This window comes from Periophthalmus magnuspinnatus, chromosome 16 (assembly GCF_009829125.3).
Source record: "Periophthalmus magnuspinnatus isolate fPerMag1 chromosome 16, fPerMag1.2.pri, whole genome shotgun sequence".
Taxonomy (NCBI): Eukaryota; Metazoa; Chordata; class Actinopteri; order Gobiiformes; family Gobiidae; genus Periophthalmus; species Periophthalmus magnuspinnatus.
The window spans coordinates 1,698,037-1,725,082 of NC_047141.1; the positions used below are offsets into that span (position 1 = coordinate 1,698,037).

The following is a 27,046-nucleotide window of genomic DNA, read 5'->3' on the forward strand; positions in this document are numbered from 1 at the left end:
GGACCGTGGTCAGGGCTCATTAAAGAGAGAGAGAAACTAATGATGATCTGTCTAATTATCTAATTATACAAACATGTGAAACTGTGGAGAAAAAAAGGGTTTTAGATTATATCGATCGATATATCGATCAGTTATATCAATCGATTATATAGAATCGAGTGAAATAACAGAATAAAATCCTCATCTGAACAGAAGGTCTCATTTTAAATTCAGTCTTAGATCCTTTTTAACTTCAAACTGCAAATCCCAATTGGACCTCACCAGACTGGACCAGACTGGACCAGACTGGACCAGACTGGACCAGACTGGACCAGACTGGACCAGACTGGACCAGACTGGACTGGACAACACTCTCATAGAGTCCTGAGAGTTTGTGTCTCTGGGCGCTGGGTCCTGTACTGATTAAAATAAACTTCTCCTGCATTATCCTACAGTAGTAGTAGTAGTAGTAGTAGTAATTGTAGTGGTAGTAATATCGCTTGAGATACAACTCCTACTACTACAAGTGTGCAGTTTGTACTTAAAGTGTTTTTATAAATACCTTCATTTCTTTGTGTACATTTTCTGCTTTTAAGTTCAAATAATTTCTGTGTAATTAAAGCGGCTCTTCCCTCTGCAGCCTGTAACTCCTGACAAAACGTTCATGATAGAACTGTGTATATTTTAAGTCTTGGTTGAGCCCACACAGTTTGAGGTGGCTCTGCGTTTTCGCGCCCGTAGCCGTGAGTGCAGATTTGGATTGTCTCATTAATGTTTTGTTCCGCGCGTGCCCTCCCCGCGGCGTCTGTGCGCCAACAGAAAGCGCGATAGCTAATAAAATGCTGGAGCTTGTAATTACTTCCTGAGTTATTATAAGCGGCTAATGGTGTAGACTGTGCGGCCCCGGGCTCAGCGCTAGCAAAACATGGAGTCGCACCGCTGGTTCAGCTACATGTGTTTATGCTAACGCTAATGTCACACCACTAGTTCAGCTACATGTGTTTATGCTAATGTCTCACCCATAGACTGTATATATATAAATGGCCATAGCTAACCTGCTAGCCACTGTTTTCTAAACAGGAAGTGATCATGGGTGCACTTCCGGCTCCATCGACTCCAATTCACTTTCTATTGAAAATCAGTGTCCCCTCTCTCTGTACCTGCTGCTGTCAGACTCATCATTTTGGTCTTAAATGTTCGTATTAACCCTCTACATGATCCTGGGGGTATTTTATTTCACTATTGTGTCTGTAAATCAAGATATGAACATTAATAACAGACAAATCAGGCGCCTTCTTTCCCTGAGGTTGCTCCCGCTAGCGTTAGCAACTGGTTTGATTGACAGTGTTGGTAAGCGCCACTTGATGCTAAACAGTGGTGCGGGCAGATTGGCTGTTTGGTTGCTATGGTACTCATGGTCGGAATTCCAAATATGGACCTCAGCTCCAAATTGGATGCTATAACCGCTAGCCTTGATGAGCTTCATTTGAATGGAGCCGAATGCTGTGGGTGATGTCACACTCCACGTCTTTATACAGTCTGTGATTACTCTGGTTTAGCTACATGTGCTAATGCTAACCCTAACACAACTGATCCTAAACCAGACAGTTTAGTTAGCGGCTTGTCCGCAGTGAAAACAGAAGCTGATCTTTACTTTTTGCATTTTTGGCTTACTACTTAGAGCACTTGTCCACTAACTAAAGGTCAAATGACTGATTCCCACTCGGACCAACTTCGGTCGTTGTGTCCTTAAGCAAGACACTTGACCGACATTACCGAGTGTGAATGTGGTTTGTGCATGAGTGCTAATGGTGGCTGAAAAGGCTAACCGTGCAGACAGCAAGGATGCAAAACACATTATAAGAATACAGTGGTCCCTCATTTACCGTGGAGGTCATGTTCTAAAAATAACCCGCAATAGGCAAAATCTGCGAAGTAGTCAGCTTTATTTTTTTCGAATATTCTATATGTTTTGCGGCTGTAAAACCCCTCACCACACACTTTATACACTTTTCTCAGACACTGCGATCCAACATTTATGTAAATTTGTGTGAACACATTCTGTACTGTACAGGAGACACGGCACAGAGGAGACTGATGGACAATGGTCTACAGTCCCTTAGCCAATCAGGACGCAGAACACAATGCACGTTCATACACTGTAGAAAAAAAAAAAAAAAAAGCATGTAAAATTGCACTGAAAAAATGCACAAAACAGTGAAAGATGTATCGTGATATAACGAGGGACCACTGTAATTAAAAGTAATTATAACTATTAATTAATTAATGACTTTAATGACTGAGTACATTATAGACCACTATAGCTCGCCTAGTCATTTTTTTCTTTTTTTAGCCATAAAAATCATGCTAAAGGAGGTATCAACATGTACTTTTGCTCTTTTTCACAACTACCTCTATTTTACAAATCCATCCGTATTTTTCTATTGATGCATCAAATAACTGTGTAATACCAGTTTAAGTAGAAGAAAAATATAAAAACAAATGTACTTTTGAGTAACTTTTATGCAAGCAAACAATGAAAAAACTATCTGGCCAAATCAGAAACACTTTAAATTACATATATGAACAATAATCAACATTTATACAAGAGATTTTGCAGATTGTACTTAGGGTTAGGTTTTTACAGCCCTTCATATAAAAAAATGTCAGGCGTTTTTGCAGATAAGATATTGATTTTGCGAGGTCATATTTTTTGGAGTGTCTACTAAAGAATATCTGAAGTTCTGCAGCTTTTGAGTTTGTAATCTTTGGTAAAAGAAGTAACATATTTAAAGAGCCCCATGCCTCTGCTTTGAGACGCCGTTTGGATTTACATGAAGCACAATTGGTTGCGGAGTTACGATAAAGGAAAGTCCACAACCGTAAGTCTATCGGCGGCGATAGCATCCGACGCTATAAGGTTAAATAGTAAATAGTCACATTTTTATATTGCAATTTACATTAAGGAACCACTCACACATTTATACACCAGTGTACACAGACACTGGGGTCAGTGGATCTGACCGCTCAACCAAACATGTTTATGTCGAGAGCGGGATTCAAACTACCAACCTTCAGATCAGTGGACAGATGCTCTACGAAATGATGAGAGTTTATGATCCTGGCAGCTTTAGAAGGATCTTTTTTATAGATGGAAAAATGTGAATCTATGTTTTGCAAGTAAAAGTTTGAGTGGAATTTAAATGAATGTGAATCCAAAGCTGGCAAAATATCACACAAATGTTCGCAATCACTTTAGAGTTACAAGAAGGTGCTCAGCTTTCAGGGACGAGCCAGAACCGAGAGGAACATCACGTAATTCAATTAGTTTTTGAATTTAAACTTTTAGAAAATGAAATAATTAATAATTTCTTCCTGTTCTATAAAAACCACAGTGTTAATCAAACTTTAAAAATAATTGTTGGAGGCTAATTAGTTACAACAAGGGAGAAGTTCGTTACTCATCACCTTCGTCGTCGTCTTCTCATCTGGAAAAGTCTTGAATTCTATTTTTATGTTTTTTACGTGTTGAAAGAGCAGAGGAGCAATAGCCGCTGCGTCGCGTCATAAATTGTTCGTAGATTATTTTAGCTTGGTCTATTTTTAATCTCGTTCCACATCTGTCGAGCTGCTCCGAGCCTCTGTCACTATAAAGACTCTGCTCTGGTTCTGTCTGCGCCGCACGATCAGGTCAAACAGGACGCGGCCAAAAATAACTACATCGTTTCTTCAATGAGAAATAAATAAATAAAAGTCTTTGAAAAGTTGTGAGATTTCTGACTTTCTGTGGAGTCATGAAAGCTGCGAGCGAGTGTTACTTCGGAGCAGGTTTTGCAGTGGATATAGAACATCGCTAACCTGCTAGCAAAGGTTCTGGTGTGGATACATCTGTGTAATGCCATAGACTGTATATGTAAATGGACATAGCTAACCTGCTAGCCGCCACGTTCCAAACAGGAAGTGAAAATGGGCGCACTTCCTGTTCCATCGACTCTGGCTCCAATTGACTTTCTATTGAAAAACTGTGTCCCCTTTCTCTGTAACTGCTGCTGTCAGACTCATCATTTTGGTCTTAAATGTTCGTATTAACCCTCTACATGATTCTGGGATTTTTATTTCACTATTGTGTCTGTAAATCAAGATATGAACATTAATAACAGACAAATCAGGTGCCTTATTTCCTGAGGTCGCTCCTGCTAACGTTAGCAACAGGTTTGATTGACAAGTGCCTTAGCAACACTAAACCCAATGGAAACGAGAAAGAAACATTACACAGTGCACCAGGATGAAGAGGCACAGTCAGAGGAACTGTGAAATACACGTGCCTGGAGAAAGTTATGTAGCATTGCTTTAAATAACTGAATACGTGGCATTGGATTTCCCATAATGCCCTTCTACTGAGAAATGATTGCGCTGAACTATGGACTCTAATACACAGCTTAATAATGAACAGCAGAACGTTTGAATAGCAGACCCCCGCCAAAGCATTGAACATGTGTGACAAGGGGGGAAAGGCTGACCCTCCTTGAGAATAGCAGCTTTAACGATAACGAGAGGCTGCAGACCAGAGTCAGTGCAGGTTCACTTCACTATAATTACACAGGTTTAGGTACAGGCCATAATAGCTGCTAATGAGCACTAATTATCTTAAATATAGTCGTTTTCTCTTATAATTATGGCCTAAACCCTGTGTCGATGTCTGACTCACCACAGGCCTAAGTGTGGCCACACCAGACAGAGACAGGATTTTTACCCCTGAGATATCCATTTTTATATAAACTTTACCACAGTACTACAGCAAAAAAAAAAAACTATAGTAGAGTAGCTATAATAACACTGAAGTAACAGCAACGTTACTTCAGAATAGTATTACTCTATAAGTAGAAGTACAAAGGAAAATCCAAGTAAAATAACTTAAAGAGTAACTATGGTCTGATTTATAATTTGAAGTTAAAGATTAGATTTTACCCAAAAATTGACTCCTGTGAGCTTTAAATCACGTTCTAATGATGTTCCTTCCTCAAAAACAGACCTGGAATTGTGTTTTGTGTCATTCACACATGTTTAACACACAGATCCTGTATATTTAGGCTGAGGTTTCTACTCTTAGCCTCCTGAGACCCGAGCTCTTGCATGACATGCTTTATTAATTTCTCTTTGTTTTTGGGCTGACTGAGACCTGATAAGTGTAAATGCAAAGAATTATGTTTTTACATTTTGTAGTTTCTGAGAAAAAAATATGTCAATCAAATGTCCTCATATGTGAACATTTTACTCATTTTGATAAAACAGTTGAATAATGATTTGCAAAATCTATTTATTAAGACCTTGAACACAGCAACATCCGTCCTGAGTAAAAACAACATGAGAAACAACAATTGTGCCTCTTGGAACAATGTGTCTCATGTGAAGAGCTGCTGAAGAAAAAATAAATAAATAAATAAAATATTCTAAACATTCTAAACTGTTAAAAAAATGAATACATATAATATATTTGCATTGTTGTTGTTCTTGTATGCCTTTATTCTTCTTCTAAAAATCTGCATTGTGGCCTAGACAACCCAAAACGCATTGTCCACATATGAGGACGCCAGGTCTCAGGAGGTTAAACAGAAAACACTCTGTTCCACCTTGTGATGTCATGTGGTAATACAGGAAGTGCTCCACTGTGTTTATAAACTAGAATAATTTGGACATTTATAATCACACTGGCACCTGTGTTTCCTATACCCTATGTCCTATATTACACAAAAAAAAGAAAAAAAGAAAATTAAAAAATGAATAAATGAATTAGTGAATAAATAAATAAATAAAATAAATAAATAATCAACTGACTCTTTACTCAAAAAATATAAATCTTTTTTCTAAGTTAATAATTCTTTTCTCATTCCTGGTTCCTTGCATTTTTCTTTGAATAGTTCTCATTTTTCTTGCATTATCTTAAAGTTCCAAATTACACAAAACGGACTCTTGTGAGCTTTAAGAGTCATAATGCTGTTACCTCATCAAAAAACAGACCTGGAGTTGTGTTTGAGTAACACTTTATTATTATTCTGTCTACATCTCCAAAGCTCAGAATACTCTGTTCCACCTTGTGATGTCATGAAGTGGTAGTTTTCAAGTTAACAGCTCCTTTTACCTTTAGTTCAGTAGAGATTGGCAATTCCAGGTCTGTAAATGATCCAAATGATTCTAGTGAAGATGTGTGGAGTTTAAAAACACAGTGGAGCACTTCCTGTATTACCACATGATGACATCACAAGGTGGAACAGAGTGTTTTCAGTTTGAGAGAAGAGCTTAGCCTAAATATGTAGGTTTGTTTTTGTGTGTTAAACATGTGTGAATGAAACAAAACACAACTCCAGGTTTGTTTTTGAGGTGGTAACAGTGTTAGAATATGGCTTAAAGCTCACCAGAGTCCACTGCAACTTCAATGCCATGCTGCGGAACATTCATGATAACACAGTACCAACCAAATGGAAACAAGTGGCGCAGAAATGTTCCTTTAACGTAAAAACACTCAAACTTTTTCCTCAAAAGTCTGAACTGTCTCCAAACTGAATGTCTTTGCTGACAGGGGACTAGCTGTAGACCTCCCCTTTAAAACGTCCAAACCGTTGGCCGTTTGAAACCATTGTCTCTCCATTCGATTATTTCTGGATTATTCACACAGCCTCAGTGTAAGTTTAAGCCCTTCTTGAAGCGATAGTTCTAATTAAATGTGTGGCGTCCTCTCTGTCCTCAGCTGCTCCGTTAACGGCTCTGGTTCATTATTAAAGCAGCTGTCAGTTTGCATCATGTCCGCACCTCGTCACACGCACACTCAGCCCCGCACATCCACACTCGGGCTCTACGGGAGACGGAGACGGTATTCAGGGCCCAAAGTTCATGTTCTAGAGGGAGGCACATGGGAACGTGACGGAGAGTTAAGCAGCTGTGTCAGGGCGTCGCCAGAGGGGCGGGGTTTATGCAGGAGAGCTGGAGCGCGTCAGTTGTGTTGATTATTCACTTATAAGGATGTGTATAAGACGTTTTCTCTGGGCTGGTCTGGGAACACCTTGGGGTCCCATCGGAGGAGCTGGAGGAAGTGTCTGAGGTGAAGGAAGTCTGGGAGTCCCTGTTTAGATTACTGCCCCTCTGCGTCCCTGCCCCGGATCAGTGGAAGAAGATGGATGGATGGATGAGTGGATGGATGAGTGGATTTCTATGGAATAACTGCAGAAAGGAGGAGTGAGTGACTGAGCTGAAGATTTGATATTTTTTGGTATTTGTCTGTAAAAAGCATAGACTCTATACATAAATGGACATAGCTAACCAGCTAGACACAGCACAACAAACAGGAAGTGAGCAACAAACAAATCAAAAACATAAATAATAGTCATAAAATGAACATTCAAGAAGAAGAGTCTGGATTTAAACATTGTCAAAGTAGAGGCCTGTCTCCCATCTTCAAGAAGACTGTTCAAGGTTTTAACTGCAAAATACTGAAACACTGATTCACCATGTTTCAGTCCAGGTTGGTTTAGTCCTGGTTTAGTCCTGGTTTTGTCCTGGTTTAGTCCTGGTTTAGTCCTGGTTTAGACCTGGTTTAGTCCTGGTCTAGTCCTGGTTTAATCCTAGTTTAGTGCTGCTTTAGTCCTGGTTTAATCATGGTTTAGTCCTCGTTTTGTCCTGGTTTAGTCCTGGTTTAGTCCTGGTCTTGTCCTGGGTTAGACCTGGTTTAGACCTGGTTTAGTCCTGGTTTTGTCCTGGTTTAGTCCTGGTTTAATCCTGGTTTAGTCCTGGTTTAGTCCTGCTCTAGTCCTGGGTTAGACCTGGGTTAGACCTGGTTTAGTCCTGGTTTAGTCCTGGTTTAATCCTGGTTTAGTCCTGGTTTAATCCTGGTTTAGACCTGGTTTAGTCCTGGTCTAGTCCTGGGTTAGACCTGGTTTAGTCCTGGTTTAGTCCTGGTTTAATCCTGGTTTAGTCCTGGTTTAGTCCTGGTTTAGACCTGGTCTAGTCCCAGTTTAATCCTGCTTTAGCCCTGGTTAGTCCTCATAGTGTGAGATTGTTCCTATAGCACTAACATGTTGGAGATGGACTTTGGTTCTAGGCCATGGAGAGACAAGAAACAGCTGACGCGAGATGTGCTAGCTTTGTTCGCTAACAGTGTTTAGCTTGTGATGTGCAGTCTCTTCGCTGCCATATCCCGCGGCTTCTTTGGGCTCGGAGGTTTTAAAACCTCCTCTGATTCTCCTCATGTCTGTAGTCTTTCCTTTTTTTCCCCATGTTTAAAAATCGTTTAAGACTGAAAAATCCTGTAGCATGTGGCAGGATTAACAGAGCGCCATCGACCTCTGCTGGTAACTCCAAAAACATAATCATCTCAACATCATGAAGCCTGTTGTCGTTATTGTAGCGTACTTCAGTATGCCTTAGCGCTATAATACCATTCGTAAATAGCCTCTAAAAACCACTGCAGCTACACGACACCACCATCACCATCATCATCATCATAACCGTGTGAAGTGTAGCTCCGTCCCCTCTGCAGCTGGCTCTGTGTCCCCAAAAACCTCCTCCACCCAACACATCCACCCGTTTGAAATAAATAGGCGGCATTACGCATAAAAGCCAAAATGATTAGACACTTTTAAAAGCGTATGAATATTTATGAGCGCTTCTGTCGCCGTGGATTTGTGAAGCCTGTTTGGATATTCAGTTATGCTAGGCTAATAAGGAAAGGCTCATGTAAAGTGTGAGGAGATATCGTAAGGCTTGGTTTTAGCGCTGAGGTATGCTAATGCAGTTTGGAAGATAGATTTGAGGTTTAATTTCACATGGTAATAAGAAGAATATGCAAATATCCCTGAAGTTGGAACTACTTTATATATTGTTTTTAATTCTTTGTTTGACGAACTTTCTATTTAAGTTAGCCTCTATGTGCTAAGTTTGGATAAGATTAAAAAACCTGCAAGTTGTCGGTGCAATTCCGGCTTCCACAGATAAATGCTGTCATTATGTCCTTGGGCAAGACACTTAACCAACCTCGCCCCAATGTATGTGTGAATGTGTGTATGACTGTGTGTGTTAATGTGTGTATGATTGTGTGTCTGTGAACTTGTGTGAATGTGTGCATGAATGTGTGTGTGAATGTGTGTGCGTGTGTGTGAATGTGTGTATGACTGTGTGTGTTAATGTGTGTATGATTGTGTGTGTAGGGGTGTGTGTGTGAATGTGTGTGTGAACGTGTGTATGAATGTGTGTGTTAATGTGTGTATGATTGTGTGTGTTTGAATTTGTATGTGAATGTGTGTGTGAATGTGTGTATGAATATGTGTGGGGGTGTGTGTGCGTGTGTGTGAATGTGTGTATGAATGTGTGTATTAATCCTTGATGTAACGCACTAGATAAAAATGTGACCATAACCAGTTACAAAGGTCCACTATGTAACTTTTGGCAATTGGGTTCCACCAATTGCTTGTTTCCATGGTGATGCTATTGCCTGGAATATTTCATTTTTCTATGCTGTCTTATCTTATTGCTCAAAATCATCTCGAAAAACATGCATACTCCACAGATCTGACCTGTAAATTGGCCTTGAGGCATCACCGGCTTGTCTCCACGGAGATAGTTTCAATGCCATACTACAGAACATTTTATAAGCAGTACTATCCCTATGGAGTCTTGTAAGTAGTGGAAAAATATACCTGTGTCGTATTTTTGCTTCATTCATGCTTGTTTCATTAATCTAGTAATCCAAAGTCGTCTTGTCAGAGAACTGAGCACTTTGCCTGATTTGTTGCGTCACAGGTAAAAATCCAAATAGTTTAAGCCCATAAACCATCAACGGATACATTCTATGGTCAAACAAACACAACACAACAACACAGTGACTCTGTTAGCATAGCATTCACATGGTCTAAGGACTTTGTCTATTCCTCATTGTTCATTCCCGTTGCTGCCAGCAGAGGGAGCGCCAACACCTAAAAAATATCTCATTCGAGGCCGAGCGGTAGCTTATATAAGTGTGTTTTCCAAATGCACTCATTCTTTTAAGTTATAAAAAGTGAAATACTTATCTGAAAGTGACCAAAAGCATTCATTAAAGAGAATTAAAGCCAAGAATGTATAATGTGTTCTAAAAGGCCGCTGTACAATGTCGTTCTAACCATGGAGGCCGAGGGTTTTGTCAATATTTCTATGGCGTCTTTATATTTGAAATTAACGGCACTTACACATACGAAACACACGCTCAAAGATCTCATTCAAAGCCGTTTCCTTCACCTCCTACAGCAGGAGTGACTCACTCCACACCTTTGAATCAATTTCACCGTTTAAAAATACCTCTGTGTCTGCAGGCTTCAGGTTATGAGTTCAAGTTTAAAAATAATCTGCCGTACACTCACTTTAAAGAAGATGTATTCTGCAAAGTCAACTCTGCAGAGCTGCTAACCATATTACAACTGTTTCCCACCTCATTTACATTCTGAAGTTGTGTTTACAGCAGAGGGTGATGAAGTACTCAATTTTGGTACTTAAGTAAAAGTATGGATACGGAGGTGTAAGTGTAAATGCAGTGATATAGATTCAAAATGATCCATGGTCACAGTAACAAAACAAATCAGTTTCTTATTTTCTCATGAATTTTGTGTGTTTATTTTTGTTTTGCTCAAAGCTTGAACTTGAAAATTTTAGTCAGGATGTTTCCACGAACATGGTAAAAATAACCCCTCAAATCATGAAAAGTACTTTTACTTTTCAGTCCTGTGAAAAAACGTAGTGGAGTGGAAAGTACAGATACTGCTCTCAAATGTAGTGAAGTAAAAGTAAAAAGTATCCACTGTAAAATGTACTTAAGTAAAGTACAGATACCTAAAAATACTACTAAAGTACAGTACTTTAATGATTGTACTTCATTACCTTCCATCACTGATTTAGAGGGATTTGTGCATGTTTGAGTAATCTTTAATCTCTTATTTTCCCCGTATAATCTCCACCGGTACACGCCCACTGTGACATACACGCCCACTGTGACATACATGCCCACTGTGACATACACGCCCACTGTGATGTTCGCACTTCCTTCTCCAGTTGTATTTTCTTAATCGGTGATACTCGTAGGATTCGTCAGCATCACGTCGTCATTTTGGTACAAATATTTTTTTAAACGGACTGCTCGCTAGTGTGATGTGCAGCTATCCATAGGGGGCGCCGGCTTTGTGGTGATGACGTAAACGGGCAGCGGGAATCGGCTTCTATTACCTCACTGAGCACTGTAATTTTCCAACCCGGACATCAGCGGAGTTATTTCTAGATTTAGATGAATATTGTGATTTAAAACATCCAAAATACAACACAATGATCCACAGGGGTCCTGGATTATAAGCACATAGCAAACAGAAGCACAATATGGGCTCATGAAGAGAGCGCGACCATCACTGAGTCAAATGCGCCTCACCTGTAATACCTCCGAGTCACACACAGAGACCAGCTGCGTGTGCGTCATCAACAAACACCATTCATGATTGGCTGCTGGTTCCTGAGTGAAGTTCTTTTGAGCTTTCTTGCTTTTTTTTTTTTTAAGTATTGGCGCAAGTTCACTACCTCCTCTCCGTTGGAATATCAGAGTTAGTTAAAAATGATTCTTCATTCAGACCTTTTTAAGAATAAGTTTGGTGACATTCACAATGGTTATTTCAATTTAACTTAGTCCCGTTGTGCTTGTGTCTCTATAGTTCTCATCTCTGTGGATAATTCTGTTATAATTTACACATTTTAAATCACAATATTCATCTAAAACAACTTAATAAAAGAAACAAATCCGCTGACTTCCGTGTTAGAAAGAGGCGCCCCCTATGGACAGCTGTACGTCATACTAGAGCAGCACATTTTTTTGGATTTGTACCAAATAACTACGCAATGCCGCCGAATCCTACGAGTATCACTGATTAAGAAAATAAAACTGGAGAAGGAGAGAAGGAAGTGCGCACATCACAGTGGGCGTGTCACAGTGGGTGTGTACGTTGCGGTGGGCGTGTCACAGTGGGCGTGTAGCGGAGGAGGTTGAAAATAGTCGATTAAAGATTACTCAAACATGAATAACTCAAAATATAACTTCAGAGGCTCAGGGACACTAAAGCAACAGGTGGCATGTCCTTCTCTACAAAAGTTACACAGTGGAACATTAACTTTACTACATTAAAAGCTTAACCTCACGTAGGTTCCTTTCTGCAGCGTGGAGCATTTCTGTGTTTCAGTCGGTGGCACAACAAGCCGCAAACAACATTATAGTATGATTAAAAGCTCATAGAATTATGTCACCTTTAAAGGTTGATGGTGCGATTCCACCGTGGCTTTAAGGGCATTATGATCCGATGAGAGGAGAGAGGTAGCGCTGTGCTTATATCCACTGGGGAGTTAGCTTCTGCGCCTCATCACGCGCTCGCTAAATGAAACCATTATCTGCAGCTCTGCCTCGGGCGCTAACTGTTTGCTAACCGCTTTGCTAACTGCTTTGTTTTGCTTCATTTTAAAGCCACACACTGTCACAGCACGGACCCCACTGCAAACAACAAGGAATAAACCTGCATTTACTAGAATCTAAAACATTTTAAAACAATAAAATACTTTTGTGATTATGATTTGAAAGATTATTGTACATAATACCCTTTGTTTGATCATCTTTATCATTCTTAAAGGGGCAAAATAAGTCTGCTGTGTGCTGTCTGCATCTAAAGCGTTTCAGGAAGTGTACGGTTAGCATGCTAGTCGTTGTTCGCATTTACTGTGACGAGAAAACTCTTCTCTGGCCAAGTTTTGAAAAGTACTAAAAAAAAAAAAACAACTAATCAAATCATTAGCATGTCCACTGCTTTGCCTCATTTTTAAGCCACACACTGTCACATTACAGACGCCGTTACAGGTTTAGTTCATAAACCTGCAATATTATATTTCATTGTTAGAGAATCAGGAAATGTGCAGTTCTCTGGCCTTTTACAGTTTTGAAACGTGCTAAAAAAAAAACCCCAAATTGAATCATTACGACGCTCAGTGCTTCGCTAACTACTTTGCTAATTACTTTGCTAACTTCTTTGCTTCAGTTTTAAGCCACACACTGTCAGAGTACAGACGCCATTGCTGAGGACAAGAAATAAACCTGCATTTACTATAATTCATTGTCGGAAAATCAGGAAGTGTGTGGTTAGCATGCTAGTTGTTGTTTGCATTTACTCTGAGGGCAAAACTCTTCTCTAAAGAAAAACAGAAAACAAAAAACAAATTGAATCATTAGGATGCTCACTGCTTCGCTAACCACTTCAATAACCACTTTGCTAACTGCTTTGCTCGTTGCTTTGCTTTATTTTTAAGCCACACACTGTCACAGTACAGACTGTCTGTCTGTTGGAGAATCAGGAAGTGTACGGTTAGCACACTTGTTGTTGTTAGCATTACTGTGACGACCAAACTCTCTCTGCTCCCGTACACTTCTTTATACAATATAAAATAATGCTATAGTTTGGAACATTTCAGACAAAGTGATAACCTCCCACCAGAAAAGTTCCATAGTACAGCTTTAATCCAGTGTATTCTTACTGTTTAGTTTCGGTGACTTGGCTTTGAAAAAAAAGTGCTTATTTCAGCCTCTGTGTTTTCCTCCTTTTTTCCCGTTGACTTTAAATCCCAGATAATACGAAAGAAACACACTTTAATCCGGGATATTATTGTAGCACCATTCATCACCGCGCCAACCGTTTGTTTTTCTTGTAAGTAATTCCAAGTACCTCCATTTTGCAGAAATATACACAACACAATACAACTCTCTCGCCTTTGTGCCAGGGAGCCAAAATATTAGACCTGACAGGAGCGAGCAGAGTTGCATGCTGGGAAAGTCTCCAATGGGAGCCGGGGCGCGGAGCAGTGTGGAGTTTAGCCGGATAAATGTCTTTGGCTGTGACTGGAGGTGACTCTTAATCGGACCAGGGGAAAGCGCAGATCTGGTTTCCTTGTCATAAACATATGCCAGAGCACGCCCACGGGGAATATCTGCACCTGACTGCACCTGTCTGCTCCTGCCTGCTCCTGTCTGCTCCTGTCTGCACCTGCCGCAAACTGACACAACTGTCATGGGGCTTTTTATCAAATCAAATTTAATCAACAAACTTAAAGAGGAAGTATTACAGTTCTATGGAGTATTAAAAAGGGGACACACACACACACAAAGACATACACACATACACACATATATATATATACATCAACATTATAAGAGTCTCTCCTCTCTTTGCTCTCATGCTAAGTCACTCCCACTTCAGAGCACTATCACAACAAATCAGCATGCATCGTGTAATGAAACTGCACATCTCATCAGGTTTGTGAAGTTGTAGTGTGTTGCTTTGTATCATGTTTTTTGTAGATATATGGAAGATATGGAAGATTGTCTTGTCGTCAGCTTTAGAATCTTTCAATAAAAACAATACAAGGAAACATGGTGATCTAAAATATCTCCTCTTTAACACAGTCTGCAGGCCTGTTTCCGAAGTGTCATCTGCAGAGATGAAGCGGGGCTGGGTGGAGGAGGAGGTGGTGGAGGAGGAGGAGGAGGTGTGGACCCAGGTGAAGGATGGTAAATGATGGTGCTGCCGCTCTCACGGTGAAGCAAACGGCCGGAGATGATTGCATTATGGACAGGCACACGGGAGGGCAGCTGTGGGCAAAGTGGGTTAAAGCGAACAAAAGAACCCCCTGCAGAGACGCAATCATGAGGAGAGAGGAGAGGAGAGGAGAGGAGAGGGGGAGAGGAGAGAGGAGAGAGGAGAGAGGAGAGGAGAGAGGAGAGGAGAGAGGAGAGGAGAGAGGAGAGGAGAGGAGAGAGGGAGAGAGGAGAGAGGAGAGAGGAGAGGAGAGAGGAGAGGAGAGGAGGGGGAGAGGAGGGGGAGAGGGGAGAGGAGAGGAGAGAGGAGGGGGAGAGGAGAGAGGAGAGGAGAGAGGAGAGGAGGGGGAGAGGAGAGAGGAGAGGAGAGGAGAGAGGAGAGGAGAGAGGAGAGGAGAGGAGAGAGGAGAGGAGAGAGGAGAGGAGAGAGGAGAGGAGGGGGAGAGGAGAGAGGAGGGGGAGAGGAGAGAGGAGAGAGGAGAGGAGAGAGGAGAGGAGAAGAGAGGAGGGGGAGAGGAGAGAGGAGAGGAGAGAGGAGAGGAGAAGAGAGGAGGGGGAGAGAGGAGAGGAGAGGAGGGAGGAGAGGAGAGGGGGGAGGAGAGAGGAGAGGAGGGGGAGAGGAGAGAGGAGAGGAGAAGAGAGGAGGGGGAGAGGAGAGAGTAGAGGAGAAGAGAGGAGGGGGAGAGGAGAGAGGAGAGGAGAGAGGACGGGGAGAGGAGAGAGGAGAGGAGAGAGGAGGGGGAGAGGAGAGGAGAGAGGAGAGGAGGGGGAGAGGAGAGGAGGGGGAGAGGAGAGAGGAGAGGAGAGAGGAGAGGAGAGAGGAGAGGAGAGAGGAGAGAGGGAGAGAGGAGGGGGAGAGGAAAGGAGGGAGGAGAGGAGATAGGGAGGAGAGGGGGAGCAGAGAGAGACGAGAGTCATGCTTAACACTCCAAGATATCAACAGCAGAGCAAAGGAGCTGATGGAGGAGGAGAGGGGAGAGAGAGAGGAGAGGAGTAAGAGGAGAAGAGGGCAGAATCATGTTTAACTCTCAGACAAAGATGTCAGAGCCAGAGGAGAGGAGCTGATGGAGGGGGTAGAGAGAGGAGAGGAGGAGAGGGTGAAGGGCAAAGAGGACTCCACACCTGGGATCAGGATGGATGGAGAGATTGTGATTAAACATGTAAATAGAAGTGGAGGGAAAGCCCCCGCCGACGATTCATACAAGAACAGATTCCTTGTACTGAAAAGATCAGATTCTCATCAGTCAAGGCCCACACTATCCGAGATGTACTGTTTAAAGCTGTATTATGCAACTTTTCAAGTGAATGACCCTGGCTTGTCTCCATGGCAATGCGTGTGTCTCATGCATTTATTTCAGACACATGTGTTTACTGCTCAATAATACTTTGGTTTCCTCTGAGCGTGGACGCCTCTCCATAGATCTGAGCTGTAGCTTGGTAGCGTCACCTGCTCTTCTCCTTGGACATGGTTTAATTTGATGTTGTGAAGACAATAACGTCTCCATGGAAACGAACAAATAGTTATTTTCATTACTACATTATTCCATGTATCTGACTTATATTTGATATTCACTCCATCCCCCTTTTCTTTTCTTCTACCTTTCTCTCTTTTCAAACTCTGCTCTGAGCTCTTCTCCCTCTCCCCTCTATCTCTCTGTCCCTCTCTCTCCCCTCTCTCTCTCTTTCTCCTCTCTCTCTCCCTCACTCTCTTCCACTCTCTCTCTTTCTCTCTTCCTCTCTCCCCTCTCTCTCTCTCCTTCTCTCCCTCCGTCTCACGCCTCATGCTTTATTGATCGCCCTTTCACTCGGACTTTGATCAATGCTGTGGTGCGGAGGAGGTGAGCGAAGAGTTAATTCTACCTCTCTCTCCATCTGTTACTCTCTCCTTCCATCCCTTTACCTCACTCACTCTCTCTCATCTCTATCTTTCTCTCTGTTCCTCCCCTTTGCTCTCCCTCTCTTTTTATCATCTTGCTGACTACATTTTTCTATTCTTTTGTCCGTCTCTCTTCTTTCATCCCCTCTTTCCATCTCAGGACTTTCCATCTCTTTTTTCCATCCCTACCTATATCCTCTGTCTTTCTCTCTCTCTCCCTCTGCCTCTCCCACTCTTTCTACGCACTCTCTTGTCTCTCCACCCCACTTCCGACCCCTCTCTTACCTCTCAACTCTTTCTCCCTTTTTTTCATCTCACTTTGTCTCCAATTCTCCTACCTCTTCCTCTCTCCTCTTCTCTCTCCTTCCCTCTCGCTCCTCCCCATCCTCCCTCCATCTCCTCTTCCTGCTCCAGATCCACACAAACACTTCATTAGGGTGTAGGCCAGGGGAGTGGAGAAGTGTGGGAGCGGGCCGGGGGAGCGGGCTGGATCCTGGGATCATCCATCAGCCTTTGGTTTTGTTCAGAAAAATCCCGGACAAGTTTGTCGGAACGTCGCGGAGAGGTGAACCAATCAAGACGCCGCCGTTCCTTTTGATACTGATCCGACCTTTGACCCTGGATGTGCTCTGGGATTGGATTACACCAGCGGAGAGACAGACAGAGGAAGAAGAGGAGGAGGAGAGAATGTGAAGATGATTTGGAGCAGAGGCCGTGTGAACACAAAAGCCTATTAGGGAGCGCCGCCGGGACATGAGGAGGACAGGAGGAGGAGGGTTGTTTTGAGAGATGTGTAACACTGACATGTCCAAACAGGAAGTGATCATGGGCGCACTTCCTGCTCCATCGACTCCAGTTCACTTTCTGTGTAAAAACTGTGTCCTCTCTCTGTAACTGCTGCTGTCAGATGCATCATTTTGGTCTTAAATGTTCGTATTAACCCTCTACATGATCCTGGGGTTTTATTTCACTATTGTGTCTGTAAATCAAGATATGAACATTAATACAGTGGTCCCTGGTTTATTGCGGGGGTCATGTTCTAAAAATAACCCTCAATAGACGAAATCCACAAAGTCATCAGCTTTATTTTTTACAGTTATTCTATATGTTTTGCAGCAGTAAAACTCCTCACCACACGCTTTATACACTTTTCCCACACAGGCAGTAACATTTTCCCACATTTCTCTCTTGTTCAAACTCTCTCAAAGTTCAAACCTTCGTAGGCGCCTTTGTCGGTGCAGAACTTTTCATCGACATTGTGGGTTTTGACGGGGAGAAAACTTGCAAACACACAGCACTTCAGAGTCACACTGAGATCCAACATTTATGTAAATTTGTCTGAACACATTCTGTACTGTACAGGAGACACGGCACGGAGGAGACTGATGGACAATGGTCTAAAGTCCAACAGCCAATCAGGACGCAGGACACAATGCACATTCATACACTGTAAAAAAAAAAGCACTCGAAACAGCGAGACTGCGATATAGCGAGGGACAACTGTAACAGACAAATCAGGTCCTTCTTTCCTCGTGGTCGCTCCCGGTAGCGTTTGGAACAAGTTTTGATGATTGACAGTGTTGCTAAGCGCCTGCTCCATGCTAAACCAACGGGAAGGGGCTTTACCTTCAACATCCTCGCTCTGGATTGGCTCTTTGGTTGCTACGATACTCGTGGTCAGAATTCCAAGTTGGCCCATGTAACTGCTAGACTCTATGTCCACTTCAGAGCTGATGGTTCTGTTCAGCTGTTCTTCTTCTCCTCCTGCTCCTCCTCTTTTTTATTGTGTGTTTTGGCCCTGCTTGAACCCTATAGATCCAGAGAAAACCCGAGCCTTTGTTTGCCTTAGATATTGGCAGCTCTGGTCTCTGCAGAATGTGCCTGGAATGTAAGTGTTTTTTCTCCAGATACAGACAGCAGGAGGTGCGGGATGTGAAGTCGCTCCCGACCTCTGCAGCCTCTATTTACGACGTTAATGATCTGGTATCGATCTCATTACGGCGCTGGACATTATAGACAGCACCGCAGTGGAGATGTTCTGGAGTTTGTTAAGTTTAATGAATCCAAAAGCAGACAAAGTGAGCCGAGACTGGACAATGGGCCCAATGTGGTTCTAATTAACAATGAAAACGAAGGAAGTGAACTTTTAATCGAGTCCAAGCGAATGCTCACCATCCAGAGGGTTTAATCCCAGTCTTAAATGCAGACTGTTGTTGTGTCCTTGGGCAAGACCATAGTCTGTATAAAGATGTGACTGAGCATTCAACACAGCATTCAACTCCAAATGAAGCTCATCGAGGCTAGCAGATATAGCAGCTAATTTGGAGCAGCATTCCATATTTGGACCGGGAGTAACCCTGACCCTAACACTCGCGGAAGTGACCTTGAGAGAGAAGATGGCGCCTGATTTGTCTGTTATTAATGTTCATATCTTGATTTACAGACAGAATAGTGAAATAAAAACCCCAGGATCATGTAGAGCGGGTTATTACGGACATTTAAGACCAAAATGATGAGTCTGACAGCAGCAGTTACAGAGAGAGAGGACACAGTTTTTACACAGAAAGTGAATTGGAGCCAGAGTCGATGGAGCAGGAAGTGCACCTATGATCACTTCCTGTTTGGAAAGCGACGGGTAGTGGGTTAGCTATGTCCATTTATATATACAGGCTATGGGCAGCTACAAAATGCTGCAAAGCTGTTAAAAAATAAAAATGCCAGATATACTTGGTTTGCTCGTTTCCATGGAGATAATGTTGCTTCATTTTGTAACACTGACAAAAAGGATAACAGAATAAACACATTCCCACATATTTCTCCATCAGAGGTCAGAGGTCAGAGGTCAAATATTTGCAGATTTTCAAAGGCTGCAAAGAGAAAGTGCATTTTTACATTTCATACATTTTAATGATTTTAGATCGTTTTCTTCTCATTGTCTTTTAAAACCAGTAAAAACAGCTGTTGTCTTTGTCCATTTGCATGAATGATCAGATAAACTTTGGGATTGTTAAGTGATGATGTTACTTTCTGGTTCAAACTTCTGGTTTTATTTTTCTTTAAACAACAGACCAGTCACCTTTTCAAAGTTTATGTTTAACCTCAAACTGTATGAAATATGTAAAGAGTGTAGTAATAATCTAACATAACATAGATTATCAGTAGCCTAGCATAGTCTAGCCTAGCATAGCCTAGCTTCTTCCTCGACTTCATACACTTCTGTCACACTTAAATCCTTGTTAACATTAAACGACTACAGTTTCTTTTTGTGAGATGTGGCCTTGAAAAAAAAAATAATAAGGAACAAACAAAAAACAAAGCTGCACTGTAACAAGCTGATGCTGCCGGGAGTTTTCTTTTTGTTTTTTTCATTAAGTTGTATCAGATGAATATTGTGATTTAAATGTGTAAATTATAACTGAATGATCCACAGGGTCAGAGATGAGAACTATAGAGACACAAGCACAATAGGACTGATTTAAATTGTTTTAAATCCCTCGTTTCCACGTAAACACCTCTACTTCCTGTGCTGTGTATTTGGTTGCGGCTCTTATTATAAATCGATACTGAAAAGATGATATATTTTTCTAATGGCGAGCTCGGCAGCGGCGGCGTTTGCTCCGTCAGTCTGTGTGCGCTCACTTTACACAATCAATACCTCAGCGAGACGACTCCTGATCCTTTAAACATCGTGCGATTACATTACAATGGAGGGGTCAAAGGTCAGCACTCCTTTGCATGTTGAAACGCCGCCCCCAGAGGAATCCAACCCGCAACCTCGTCTGCCTCATTTTAGCCCCGTTTACACTCGAGATAAAATCACACTCGCTCCAGAGAAGAAATCAATACGACGATGAGTTCAAACGCAACGGCAGTCATTAAAAAAGAGACAGAGCAGACGGAGAAAGAGAGGGAGGAAAAGAGTGGGAGGGAGACAGGAGAGGGAGGAGAAAGAGAGAGAGCAGACAGAGAGAGAGGAGAGGGAGGAGAGGAAAAGAGAGGGAGGGACAGGGAGTGAGAGAGGAGAGGAGAAGAGAGCGAGCACAGGGAGAAAGAGGAAAAGAGAGGGAGAGAGAGACTGAAGAGAAAAATAGAGAGGAGAGGGACGAGAGGTAAAAAGAGAGGAAGAGGTAAGACAGGACTAGACTAGCACTAGACCAGGACTAAACCAGGACTAAATGAGGTCTAAACCAGGACTAAACCAGGACTAAACCAGGTCTAAACCAGGTCTAAACCGGGTTTAAACAGGGTCTAAACTGAGACTAAACCGGGACTAAACTAAGACTAAACCAGGACTAAACCAGGTCTAAGCCAGGTCTAAATCAGACCTAAACCAGGACTAAACCAGGTCTAAACCAGGTCTAAACTGGGTCTAAACTGGGTCTAAACTGGGACTAAACTGAGTCTCAACCAGGACTAAACCAGGTCTAAACCGGGTCTAAACCGGGTCTAAACAGGGTCTAAACTGGGAGTAAACCGGGACTAAACCAGGACTAAACCAGGTCTAAACCAGGACTAAACCAGGACTAACCCAGGACTAAACCAGGACTAAACCAGGTCTAAGCCAGGTCTAAATCAGACCTAAACCAGGTCTAAACCAGGTCTAAAGGACAGAGGTCACAGAGGAGTCCAGAGTTGGAGGTGATGAGCAGACAGCAGACTGCAGAAGTGCCGCCTCATGATCTTTGCTCCATCTCCATTAAAGGCCAGTGCAGTTAAATGAAGCAGAGGAGCCGTCAGCACATTCACTGTAACACCAACGCCGCGATACGATTGGCTACACACCAGCCACATAACCACCAATCACGTTCAAGCGCTGATGTCCTCAACCTTCATCCACTTAGCTGTAAAAAGCATGCGGCCTTTTACGAACCAAGGCACAGAACGGCTCGTTTACCTGGACTTCACACATGTTTAACACACAAACCCTGCATATTTAGGCTGAGTTCTTCTCTCAAACACTCTATTCCACCTTGTGATGTCATCATGTGGTAATACAGGAAGTGCTCCATTATGTTTTTAAACTCCATACACCTTCATTTCTAGAATCATTTGGATCATTTCAGCCTCTGGAATTGCCAATCTACTACTGAACTAAAGGTAAAAGAAGCTGTGAAACTACCACTTCATGACATCACAAGGTGGAACAGAGCATTTTGAGCTTTGGAACAGTGAACATATGATACGGAGGAGGGAGAGTGAATATGTCTCCATTACAATAACATTGCTTTGTCTTGAATATTCCACAGTTACATTCATCCTATTGTGTTAAATATGTGTTCTTATTCATCACAAGCTCGCCTCAACACAGATCTGACCTGTAACTTGTCCTGGCATCACCTACTTACCTTGTTGGAGAGATGTATGTTTAATGCTAAGCTGTGGAATATTCCAGACATGGCAATAGCATCACCATACAGACGAGCAGGTGGCAAATGTTGTACCAGAAAAGTTACATAGTGCGTCTTTTAAACCGATCTGGAGTTTGAAATGTTATTGCCATGACGACGCTGTGATGAATGTGTAATACTACGCTCCTCATTGTGAATGAAGTGTCTCAGACTGTGACTGTGACGAGGACAGATGAAGCGAGCCCACACGAGAGAACGAGGGAGGAGGAGAAGGAGGGAGGAAAACAAGGGAAGGAGGAGAACGAGGGAGGAGAACGAGGGGGGGAGGGAAGGAGGGAGGAGAACAAGGGAGAAGGAGAGAGGGAGAAAGAGTCAGCTAACAGCCTCTGATCAAGTCCACAAGAGTCCACGACATGAGGGAGGGAGAGAAAGAGGGATGGAGGGAGGCAAGTGAGGGAGAAGGAGGAATGGAGAGAGGAAGAAAGAAGGAGAAGGAGGGGTGGGGGGAGGGAGAAGGATGAGAAACACAGCGTAAAAAGTGTATTTCGATTCTGACCAGGCAAAAAACATGCAGCAAACCTGTGCAATGATAAAAGACTGTGATTAAAGATGCACCGTGTAACTTTTAAGGGAAACCTTCTTGTTGCCATGGATATGTTAATTCTCTTTTCTGGGAATGTTCCACAGTACATCTGAAATTCTATCCATCTCCACTGAGACGAGCAGTTATTTTTAAGCAATAAAAACACAATGTTTCAGGGCTTACTGTGGAACATTCCAGGCAAAGCAAGAACATCTCCATGGAGACGCCTTTAATATTACATCATGGGCTTTCCTTTCATCGAGGACAGGATCAGACTTTTGTCTTAAACAACAGAAAGCAGATGAGTGACAGGACGTAATTTGAAAACTTTAAACCAGTGCATTTTATCACTGTGTCCTTGAACAAGACATTTCATGAAAGCAGTGTGTGAGTGACAGATGGAGCAGACTGGCAGCCTCACCTCTGTCAGAGTGTCCCAGGGCAGCTGTGGCTATACCATTATAGCTTACCACAAGTTTAGAATGAATGCAGCTGAACCAGGACTAAACCAAGTCTAAAACAGGACTAAACCAGGACTAAAACAGGACTAAACCAGGACTAAAACAGGACTAAACCAGGACCAACCTGATCTGAACCGGGACTAAACCAGGACCAAACCGGGACTACACCAAGACTAAACCAAGACTAAGCCAGGACTGAACCGGCACTGAACTGGGACTAAACCAGAGTAAACTCTTGTCTCTTTTGTGGAGTAAACTCTTGTCTCTTTTGTGGAGTAAACTCTTGTCTCTTTTGGAGTAAACTCTTGTCTCTTTGGAGTAAACGCTTGTCTTTTTTTGGAGTAAGCTCTTGTCTCTTTTGGAGTAAGCTCTTGTTTCTTTTGGAGTAAACTCTTGTCTCTTTGGAGTAAGCTCTTGTCTCTTTTGGAGTAAACTCTTGTCTCTTTGGAGTAAACGCTTGTCTTTTTTTGGAGTAAACTCTTGTCTCTCTTTTGGAGTAAGCTCTTGTCTCTTTTGGAGTAAGCTCTTGTCTCTTTGGAGTAAGCTCTTGTCTCTTTTGGAGTAAACTCTTGTCTCTTTGGAGTAAACGCTTGTCTTTTTTTGGAGTAAACTCTTGTCTCTTTTTTGGAGTAAACTCTTGTCTCTTTTGGAGTAAGCTCTTGTCTCTTTTGGAGTAAACTCTTGTCTCTTTGGAGTAAGCTCTTGTCTCTTTTGGAGTAAACTCTTGTCTCTTTGGAGTAAGCTCTTGTCTCTTTTGGAGTAAACTCTTGTCTCTTTGGAGTAAACGCTTGTCTTTTTTTGGAGTAAACTCTTGTCTCTTTTTTGGAGTAAACTCTTGTCTCTTTTGGAGTAAGCTCTTGTCTCTTTTGGAGTAAACTCTTGTCTCTTTTGGAGTAAACTCTTATCTCCAGTGGATTCACAGACTGTTTTTTGTTTTGTTTTAAATGATCCTCAGAATATCGTCCTAAATATTTCATTGCAGCTTGTAAACGTGAAATACTGTCACCGTCCTCCCACTCGCTTTGTTCCCCTGGATTTCCCTCTCTTCTGTATCTCCTCTCTCTCCATCTCTTACGCTCTCTTTTCTCTCTCTCCCTGTCTTTCTCTTCCCCTCTCTCTCTCCTTTCTTCCTGTCTCTCTCTTTCTCTCCGTTTGTGATTTTGGTTCTGTCTCTCCGCTATCATTATGATTCACTGATATGTTTGCGCTCCACAATTTATATCTCTTTCTCTCCCCTTCTCCCCCTCTCTCTTCTCCCTCTCTCTCCCTTTCTCTTTCTCTCCCTCTCTCTTCTGCCTCTCCCTCTCTCTTTCTCATCCTCTCTCCATCTCTCTTCTCTCGTTCTCTCTCTGTTCTCTCTCTTCTCTTGTTCTCTCCCTCTCTCTTATCTCTTTCTCTCTTGTTCTCTGCCTCACTCTCCCTCTCTCTCCCTCTCTCTTCTGTCGTTCTCGTCGCAGATGAACGGCGTTGTGTTTTGTGCATTTGAGGAGGACAAATCGTTTTCTGAACTCTTCAAACCACGAGGGAACAGGTCGCACCCACGTTTGAGGATTTGAAGTCATAATTTCAGATGAAGGGCAGGACTAACAAATTGAATTTTCTGTTCAACAACTGTGTGTGCTGCCCTCTAGTGTCTTCTGCAATCTCAAGTACTATGTGACATCACACAGGACTGCCCTGATTATATCCAGGTGTTTCTGATTTAGTCCCACTTTAGGACTGGTAAAGACCTGGCTTAGACCTTTTAGCACCTGGAATGCCACAGATGTTTTGCTGTTTTGTTTAAGACACATTTTGTCCTTTGTGTCATCTGGTTGGGGACCTGGGTAACCTGGTTTTGGTCTAAACTAGTCCTGTTTTGGATCCGGTGGTTCTGGTTAGCTTAAAACGCAGCAGTAGCTCAGTTGGCAGAGCATTTATCCACTGATTTAAAGGTTGGCTGTGCGATTCCAGCTCCCACAGATGAACGCTATCATTGTGTCCTTGGGCAAGACCACAGTTTGTATTAAGAAGTGGGCTGCATTTGGCTCCAGTCAAATGAAGCTCATTGAGGCGAGCAGTTATAGGGGACAATCTGGAGTCGAAGTTCCATATTTGGAATTCATAGCAACTAAAGACCCAATCTGGAGCGGAGCTGTTGAAGGTAACGCCCCCTTCCTGCTTGCCCCACTGGATTAGCAGGGAGCGGGCGCTTAGCAACTGTGTCAATCAAACCTGTTGCTAACACTAACTGTTCTCTGTTATTAATGTTCATATCTTGATTTACAGACACAATAGTGAAATAAAAACCCCAGGATCATGTAGAGCAGGTTAACACGAACATTTAAGACCAAAATGATGCGTCTGACAGCAGCAGTTACAGAGAGAGGACACAGTTTTCTGATGTCAAGTGAATTGCGCACACATGATCACTTCCTGTTTGGAATGTGGCAGCTAGCGACTTAGCTATGTCCATTTATATATACAGCCTATGGAGCCAATGTAGTTAGTGAGCACACTTTTTGAATATACAGTTTTTCCTGGTTTATCACGGGGGTTACGTTCTAAAAATAACCTGCAATAGGCGAAAGTATCAGCTTTAGTTTTATCATTATGTAGGCATTAACATTTTCTTACATTTCTCTCTTGTTTAATTCCTTAATAGTGACTCATGGTTGACAATGGTCTACAGTCCCTTAGCCAATCAGGACGCAGAACACAATGACCACTCAGACACTGTAAAAAAAAAAAAAAAAAAAAAAATCATGTGAAATTGCGTTCAAAAAATCCACAAAACAGCGAGACCGTGAAAGGTGAACCGCGATATAGCGAGGGACAACTGTATATAGTCTATGGGCAGACACTTAACCCCCTTCACCCCCAGTGTCTGTGTACTCTGGTGTGTGAATTTGTGTGTGAATGGCTGAGTGGTTTCTTGATGTAAAACGCTTTGAGCCTTGACTGTGGAAAACTGCTATATAGAAATGTGCCCATTTACCATTTACCAAGAGGATTGATAACCGTTGCTTTAATACTTTGCCTTGTCACCTGAGCAAAGTCTCTCTCTCTCTTTTGGTGTGTTCATTCTTCACGAAGCCTGATCTTTTAATCGTTTTAGTTACATCTGATGGTACGACCCAGATCACTGCGGTCAATACAAGAGCCGTAATATCCTTTTCTCACATAAAGAAGTGGTGGAGTCGGCAGTTTTCAAAATGTCACTGGTTCTTTGGTGTTCTGTGGAGGACTCGGCGTTAGCCCTGAATGCCATCCTCTGCCCCGTCTCCACAGATCTGCAAATATCAATGAGCAAACTGCAATAAGACCCGGGCTAAAGCCTCAAACCTCATGAATACCTGTGTTTAAGTTTAAAGTAACAAGTGAGAACGGAGTTGGGCCAATGTAATTTATACGAAACATGCTGAATCAGAGTTAAAGGTCCTGTCTTTGATAAAACTGACTCTTGTGAGGTTTAAGTCATGTTCTGACACTGTTTCCTAATCAAAAACAGACCTGAAGTTGTGTTTTGTTTCCCAGTAACACTTTTATTAGTTTTATTAGTCTACATCTCTAAAGCTCAAAATGCTCTGTTCCACCTTGTGATGTCATCAAGTGGTAGTTTTCAAGTTAACAACTCCTTTTACCTTTAGTTCAGTAGCGACTGGCAGTTCCAGGGTTGAAATGATCCAAATGATTCTAGAGAAGGTGTATGGAGTTTAAAAATGACATGACAAGGTGGACTATATATATCAATGGACCTAGCTAACCTGCTAACTGCCATTTTCCAAACAGGAAGTGAGCACGGGCGCACTTCTGGCTCCATCGACCTCACTTTGTGTTGTCACCCCTTTTTTTGTAACTGCTGCAGAGAACTTCATCATCTTGGTCTTAAAATGTTTGTATTACCCCACTCTACATGATCCTGGTGTTTCTCTTTCACTATTTTGTCCTTAAATTCAGATACACAATGGTTCCTTGTTTATCGTGGGGGTTACGCTCTAAAAGTAACCCGCAATAGGCGAAATCTGTGAAGTCCTTTAATGCCAACCCCTGCTGGCATTAAATGGACTTGGTATTGTGTGAAAAGGACTCGTCGATGGCCTGGGCTCAGCTTCATCCTGCTCCTCGCTGTCATGAATGTCGTCACTATCAGCAAAGGTTTCAGCACTTCAGAGTCACACTGCGATCTAA

The 27,046-nt window shown here is 42.3% G+C and overlaps 1 protein-coding gene across 1 annotated transcript in view; it reads left to right on the plus strand.

Moving 5' to 3' along the window:
• The first annotated feature begins 14,511 nt into the window (after positions 1-14,511).
• The window catches only part of grik2 (glutamate receptor, ionotropic, kainate 2), a 280,443-nt gene continuing 267,908 nt past the window's right edge, over positions 14,512-27,046 (plus strand). Inside the window, exon 1 of the mRNA XM_033980607.2 lies at positions 14,512-14,581. Within this exon, the coding sequence (XP_033836498.2) occupies positions 14,512-14,581 (70 nt within the window). The remainder of the gene's footprint in view (positions 14,582-27,046) is intronic.